The sequence below is a fragment of the Capsicum annuum genome, chromosome 3 (genome assembly GCF_002878395.1).
Source record: "Capsicum annuum cultivar UCD-10X-F1 chromosome 3, UCD10Xv1.1, whole genome shotgun sequence".
NCBI lineage: Eukaryota > Viridiplantae > Streptophyta > Magnoliopsida > Solanales > Solanaceae > Capsicum > Capsicum annuum.
Genome location: NC_061113.1, coordinates 405,424 through 413,818, shown reverse-complemented (window position 1 = coordinate 413,818; position 8,395 = coordinate 405,424). Strand labels below are relative to the sequence as shown.

The 8,395-nt window shown below is 32.3% G+C and overlaps 1 protein-coding gene across 1 annotated transcript; it reads right to left on the bottom strand.

The window, feature by feature from the left end:
- Positions 1–659: 659 nt before the first annotated feature.
- Positions 660–4,054, bottom strand: LOC107864426 (cysteine-rich and transmembrane domain-containing protein WIH2). Its single transcript, XM_016710783.2, has 3 exons — positions 3,794–4,054; positions 3,510–3,672; positions 660–937 (listed from the first exon to the last, which is right to left on the bottom strand). The coding sequence occupies exons 1-3, from the start codon at positions 3,843–3,845 to the stop codon at positions 892–894; spliced, it is 261 nt and encodes an 86-aa protein (XP_016566269.2). The 5' UTR covers positions 3,846–4,054; the 3' UTR covers positions 660–891.
- Between the last annotated feature and the right edge of the window lie 4,341 nt (positions 4,055–8,395).

The following is an 8,395-nucleotide window of genomic DNA, read 5'->3' as shown; positions in this document are numbered from 1 at the left end:
TATGTCCCAATACATCATTTTCAAAGTAAATATATTCCTTTCTAGTATAAAACTGCCCAATATAAGTTTGATAAGTTCATTACGACACCCCCCACCAAATTCACCCCTTTATATAAAACTGGCCAAAAAGTTTTGATAAGTTTCTTACGACACCCCCCCACTAAATTTGAACACCATACCAATAATGGCATAATTATACCTTTTTGGGCCAACCTGCAAGACACTACCAAAAACATCTCAACAACTTTGATCATGAATAAATTACTTCCTCTAATTGAATTATTGAAATATAGAACACATCTTAAGAGAAAAAGACAGACATAAATTAGTCATGTTTTTTCATTTTTACCCTTTTCAAACTCCAAAACATTAGTAATGATAATTAATACTCAACCTTGGAAATTTAATTAATGAAGGATAAAATTAAAAAAAAAAAATTCAACATTTATCTTGAATATTGAACCGTTCAATTATTTTAAACACTAAAAAATACTCCAACAATTCAATTATTTTGAAACGGAGGAAGTACTGTTTTAATATTGACAAGAAGTAATTCACACACTTAACGCTACCTTCCGAAATTACTTTTTAGAAGTTTGGACAAACAAGCTAAGCTAAGCTATTAATATGATTAACCAACGGGGCTCTCAACACAAAAGTAAAAGCTTGGGTTATAGACACTCCAAGCATCAAATCAAGGTGGCATTCACATAATAATAAGGTCCAAAACAAAAAATACTCCAACACATAAAGGTGCATCATCATACTTAAAATCAAATTCTTTATAGGCAACAAGGACAAAACACATAAAGAAAAAGTCTAGACTATGATATAATTGGAAGAATCATCCATCTCTTGCCATCAACACTTGCACAGGTCATTTACAGCAAATCAAAAGCATGCATCCAACAGACAGCAACAGCACAGAGCAGCCAAACTGGAAAAGACATACAACAACCGATAATTAGTTGGCGATTACAAATACAGCAAGTGCAAATACAATGGAGTTGCTTAAAAGGGAAGAGAGATGTAATACATTATCAGATCGATGTAAGATATTTACAAGTGACGAAATTGGATCTGAATATAGTGGGATGGATTGGATACAAATGATAAGGTGTTCCCAGCTAGTTTGGGTTTGGAGTCGTAGTTGATCTATCGATTGATTGGACATCATAAACAGATTGTTTTGTTCGTGGTTAGACCCGAGAAAAATCAAACTAAAAGAACACATCTACGCGGCTCTCTCTCCTAAACTTCTAATGGAGATTAATGGCAGTCATGGCCGCATCAATCTCTACCCGGCCTACGGATGTTTACTAAATCCATGAGCATCATATTCAGAGTTACTAAATCCAAAAAAAGCTGTCCAAAACATGACAAACAATCAACTAAAAACCAGTCAAATATATTCATGGTGAACGCACACTCAAGTTTACAGTGGAGGAAAGAGAAGAGTTCGCTGTCGAGGAAGGGTTGCATCAAGCAATTGTGATTAAAAGTGCCCTACATTTGAGGGACTTAAAGACGCTGCTGCCAGAACACCTCGAATTCAAGGGTAATTGTCTAATTGGTTCAGGCACCACGGCAACTCTTGGTAAGGTTTGATCAATATTACGATTACATGATTTCTTTCGCAAGATCACTGAATTGCTTTCTTACAACGGAAAGGAGCATCAATATAGGATATTTTCCATGGTGTACTAGTTTTAAACAACAACAATATACCCAATATAGTCCCACGAGTGGGGTATGGAGATGGTAGAGTAAGACCTTACCTCTACCTTGTTAGGTAGAGAGGTTGTTTCCAGAAGCAAAAACACATCATCAAAGAAGACATGAGCAATCGCAGGACAGCGAGACAACAAATAGTAATAGACAAATAACAAAATTACGAATATAGTAAACTGCTAAAACAATAAAAATACTGAATACAATACTAATCCTACTAAATTCTACCGTAATCCTCCCACTCCAAAACTTCCTATCAAAGGTCGTGTTCTAAACACAAGGAAGCAACCACTAAGGTGGCAGTGTGGGTTTTTTGCAAAAAACTTAGCTTCTGATTTATTTGCTAAGAGGACATTATTGTCTATAAGCAACACATGTTAAGTCTACACCGAGCATTTTAAGGGTTAAGTTGATCCTTCAACTACTGGAAAAACTTCGCAAGCAAACAATGCCGCAATATTTCAATTTTTTTAAATAACCGTGGAGTCCCGGCTAGCTTTCGCACACCTCAACTAAATCCACATGATACTTATCATATCAGATACCTATTAACTTTGTCCACCAATGTTGTTACCTCTGCCCCACCAACGCTGGGACAGATAGGAAGAATAACCTAGTGTTTTTTGGTCTCTGTTGGGATTTGATGCCACTTAACCGTGGAGTCCGGACTAGCTTTCGCTCACCTCAACAAAATCCAAGGGATACTTATCTGATACCAGGTAACTTTGTCCACCAAGGTCGTTACCTCTGTTACCTTTATCCCACAACAACAACAACAACAAGAACAAGCCAAGTGTATTCCCACATAGTGGGGTTTGGGGAGGGTAAGATGTACGCAGTCCATACCACTACCTCCGAAGAAGTAGAAAGGTTGTTTCTGATAGACCCACGGCTCAAAACAAGGAATAATAATCAAATCCATAATAAAGTATGGAACAAGATGACATAACATAAATACGACACCCACAAGTAATAGTAACCAAAGAAAAGTAAACAAAATCGTAATAGAACATCCACCAACGCTGGGATAGATGGGAAGAATCACCTAGTGTTTTTTTTATAACCGTGGAGCCTAGGCTAGTTTTTCCTCACTTCAACTAAATCCACGAGATACTTAGCAGATACCAGTTAACTTTGTCACCAAGGGTGCAACCTCTGTCCCACCCACCAACGCTGGGACAAATGGGAAGAATCACCTAGTGTTTCTTTTATAATCATGGAGTCCGGACTAACTTCCGCTCACCTCAACTAAATCCACGGGATACTTATCAGATACCAGTTAACTTTGTCCACCGAGGTTGTTAGCTCGGTCACACCAACACTGGGACAGATGGGAAGAATCACCTAGTGTTTTTTTAATAATCATGGAGTCCGGGCTAACTTTCGCTCACCTCAACTAAATCCACGGGATACTCATCAGATACCAGGTAACTTTCTCCACCAACATTGTTACCTCTGTCCCACCAATGCTGGGATAGATGGGAAGTATCACCTAGCGATTTTTCGTCTCCGCTGGGATTTGAACCTAAGACCTCAGGTTCTCAACCCACTTCATCGACCACTAGACCACACCCACGGGTGCCAAAATACTTGAATAATAAAACTAATAATCTACTGCAATTTTTTCCAATCAGGAAATAGCAAAAAATTTAACAATTAACACAGATCTAAACCAAGCAAATTGGCAAAAACACATAAACAACACATCATTATCACTAATCATACTCAACCTAGTCCTAATAAATTACTAATTAAGCAATATTAAAATCAAATCATACCATCCTTCCATAAATCCACTGCTACCAGATTGCTGCTGTTGTTGAGATGGTGGTGCACCATACTGAGGTGCATACTGTGGAGGGTACCCTTGTGGTGGATACCCTTGTTGAGGGTACCCTGGTGGTGGGTAAGCATCCTTTGGATAACCTTCAGGTGGATACCCTAAATCACAAAAAAAAATCATAAACACCAAAATTCAATCAGATCTAATAATCAAAACAACATAAAAATTATCAACAAATCAGCTACAAAAACAAAAATAAAAACTGTTTGTTTATTTTACCTTGTGGTGGAGGTACACCAACAGGGGGTTGTTGTTGATTGTAGTAACTCATTGTTAGAGGGAATTTGGGTTTGTTTTCGCTTAGGCACAAAGAAAGAAAGTATAATAGTAATAGTAGAAATTGAGGTGATATTTTTGTGGGTTTTATATAGGGGAAGAGTCAAAGTGGAGACAACGAGGACTAAGCAAAGAAAACCTTATTTTATTTTTATTAGGGATAATACCACAAAAATACTTCAACTTTGATCGGATTTTCGGTTGAGCATACTGAATTTTGCGGGTTTTATTACCCTTAAATTTTATTTTATTTTATTTTTTATATTTTAATGTCATATATCTACCCACTTTTGACACGTGCATTGATTCTGGGTATAGAGTTTCGAGAGAATTAAATCCACTTTAAAAAGTTTAGGATAATAGAACCTAAAAATTCGATCAAAGTTCAGTTATTTATTTTCGTGAGTATTATCCCTTTTTATTACTATAAAATTATTTTATTTTTATTATATTATATATATGGAATCTTTTCCAAAGTTGTTATGGGGAAATAGTGAAGTAACCGCGTGCCATGCGCGGAAAAGTGCTAAAATTAGTAAAAAAAATAATTATTATTTATTTATTTATTTGATTGAATTAAAAATTATTTTAGTTATAATCATTTAGTAGAAGGGCAAAACGGAAAGAATTCAAATTTAAATCATTTGATTCGCAATTGTTTGATGAAAATACTCAATGTACAGAATTTTAAATGTAGTCGAGTTGATAGTGGAGTGATAGTTATTGTTCGAACTTCTAAGTGCATTCTGATGGGGCGAATGATCATTCTAGTTGTCTTTAATTAAAGTCGAGCACGCATGTTCTCAAGCGGTATTAATGGGGCACTAGGCTTGGTTCGTCTATTTATGGATGGAGAGTGATGCTAAGGTTCAGTTGTGTGTTCGAATTCTTTCGTATAAGTTAAACACCTTTATTTGAAATGATGAATATTAAAGTCTCATGCAAGCGACCAATCTCCTTTTATGTATAAGACAATAAATTCTTTTGTTGTGCAAGTGGACTTAATTGGTAAGGAGTGGTGGAGTTTCATTAAAAGGGTTGTATAATAATTACTAATATACTGATATATGTAATTTTTTTCAAACATAGTCCTCAATTTCAAAGAAAAACATAGCGAAAAAGCAGCGCGAAGGGGAGTTTTTAACCTTATTGCAATGCTTCCAAACATGAATAAATTTTTTGATTCATCAATCGACAACATCTAGTTTCGAGGAGAGGTATATTTAAGTCCAATATGTATGTTATTCATTTAAATGATCTCGTCATCTAATTTGTTTCACTTTATATTAGTGCATTTGAGAATTGTTGTAGAATTGCTCTTGAAATTATAGGAGCAATTATGAATGAAACTGAAAGAGATAAGAGTTGAAGTAAAACTCTCCGTCTCATTAAAAATGTATGGAAACAAAAAAAGATATATATCTTCATGTGTTCGAGTCAAAGGACGAACTTCTAATAATTGCCTTCAATTTATAAGGTCATTTGAAGGGAAACTTCTTGTTTCGGGTGGCTATAATACAAATGAGAGAGATGTGGCTATTTCTTAAAGTTGTGCAGATTTTGTCTCATTTGGACATTTATTTTGGGCCAAATATGGTTTGCCCAGATTAATGGGCTATTGGAAACAAGCTTCAAAGTAAAATAACATAAACATACATCTTAACTTACTATATTTATACAAATTTTCATCCTTACAAAGCAATTACAAGCTAATTATATATCTTTCTTTCTTTCTTTTTCGTTTTCCACCCAATTTTTGATACCCTCATTGACCCCCCTCCCCCCCGACTAATTCGGATCGCACACTGCAGGACTCATTCTGGTGGCGCTCCCATCAGGAGCTAATTATGTATCTTTATAAAGACAAAAAATATATTTTTGTTAGATGTATTATGTATCTTGATAAATCCGACATCGAAATAAATGTATCAGGAGTTAATTATGTATTTTTACAAAGAAAAAATACATCTTCATTGGATGTATCGGAAGCTAATTATGTATCTCAGCAAATTCAAAATTGAAAATTCAATAATTATGTAAAATATCAAAACAAAAATTATAATTATGCTTCAAACTGTCGAAATTTATATTATTTTTACTAATTTCAAAAGATACGAATAATCTGAAAGGTTCTTGTACTTGTTCTGATTTATTATTCTGACTCCTTTATTTTGTTTTCTAAATAGAAGGCAAAACTTTTTTTTTTTTTTTTGTGATTATTGCTGTTTATTTATTTATTTGGTAGAATAAGTGATGATGATTTTACAAGCATTTTGCATGTTAAGATGTAATTTTTCTGGACTTCTTAATTTCGATTAATTGAATCTATTGATGTGGGACTTCTCAATGTATTCTTCTACATCCATTTTCTAATTTTCAGATGTATGAAATTATGTATTCTCTAAATAATAGAAAAAAAATCAAATCAAATCAAAATCGAATTCAAACAACCACATCAAATTTCAAAGATCGAACATCATTGCATATCTATCATTGTCACTTCCATCATCTCCATTGAAATCTCTTTCCGAAAGAGAAGATGGAAAAGATTTCAATGGAGAAGATAGAAAGTGAAGATGCCCGACACACAACTTCTTGTATTCAGAATTCACTGACTCGATTAATATGTCTTATATAAAATACGCTTTAGCTGACAAATCTACGACTAACAAACGAAGATGGGTGATCTATTTATACTATATCAAATGTCACAAAAAGATTAATCTCATTAAATATTTCATTTGGAAAGTCAGATTTGCTACCATTTCTCATAAAAGTATACCAATATTTTTTAGTCTAAATTATTAATGAAACATGGTGTCCAATTGAATGTGATACCAAATGTTAATAGGTAAGTGTTTAAATGTACTTACCAAGTATATAAAAAATTGGTATTTAATTACAAATGCAATCTGTATCAACAATACAAAATAAAAAAATAATATAATTGATTATTTGAAGTGGAATTGGTACATATAAGATGAATAAAATAGACTATTACAACTATTTAATTAATTATAAAAAGACCAATTTGCAATTAAAAATTTGGAACACAACTGTCTAAGAAAATTTTCCCAACTATGATAAAAAAAAAAAAAAAAAAGACAGCAAAACAATTGAAGTAGTCCATATGTTTGTTATTAATGAAAGTTTAGGAGGTTCAATTATGTCATAGTAGAATATTATTTAATTCCTTTCTTGTCACAAACTATTTAATGTGAGAACAAGCTAAGTATTGAAAGACATTGAAAAATTTATTTTTAATTATGCTGAGAAGATTGAAAAAACATTTAATTGCAAAGTTTACCAAATGTGTCCCATTTTTCAACATTGGGAGCTTCCTATGAAAAGTCTACTCCAACTTTCTTTCAATTAAATTAAATTTGGATTTATTTATTCTTATTTAAGCATGAAAAGTATTCTTGGGGATTATTTTCACTTATTTTGATCATATATACTCATGAAAACATTAATTAGAACTCGGAACTAAAATTTAAAAAGTGGCCAAAATAGGTCACCTATTTTAAAAGTTACCAAAATAGGTTAAATGTAATAAATTATTACGTTTTTCACTTTTTTCTTAACGGTCAACATGATTTGTAAAACATAATAATTTCGTATAATCTTATTCGATTATCGATTTATTCAATAACTCAATAGAAAAATTAAAACTAAATCAATAACCCAATAATTTTTTAAAAAAATCATTAACCCGATAAACATAAATCAATAACATTTTTATCGATTCGATTTTTTTACACCGGTAACTTAAATTGTGATTTCTTACTTCATTAATTGTAATAAAAAATGTATTTGTCTATGTAAGTCTTTTCAAAATCTTAATCGAAACACTAATCAGTAGCTAATATCAAAAAAGGGGCAGGGTTGGGGGTGGGGTGGGTTAAATTTTAAAGTGGAAAAAGTAAAGGTGATATGATGTGGGCAGCTATACACTGTTTGTAGTTTGTAATAATTTATTACGTTTTATAAACAGTGCTCGTAAAACGTAATAATTTATTACAAACTACATGATTTGACATAAAGAAGATATGATAACACACTATTTTTTTTTTGTGGAAAAAGTAATAAATTATTACGTTTTACAGACCGTGTTGATCGTTAAGAAAAAAAAGTGAAACACGTAATAATTTATTACATTTAGCTTATTTTTGTAACTTTTTAAATAGGTGGCCTGTTTTGATCACTTTTTTTTTTTTTTAATTTTATGGCTTATTTTGGTTCCGAGTTCTATTAATTACCCCTAACTACGTTGCAACAATTTTTTTGGGTCCTTTTTTACATCTCTTTGACCATAAAATAATATAAGATATTACTCCCTCTGTCTTAAATTACCCATCCCAAATTGAGATGACACTCTGATTAAGAAAAATAATTAATAACATGGCTAGTTTAACACAGTACTCCTATTAAATAATGTTTACATTTTTATTTGAAGAAAAAATAATTAATGCAAAAGGTAAAATATGGAAAAAATATCTCTTCTTGATTAATAAAAAAAGACAAGTAAAATGAGAAATCAAATTA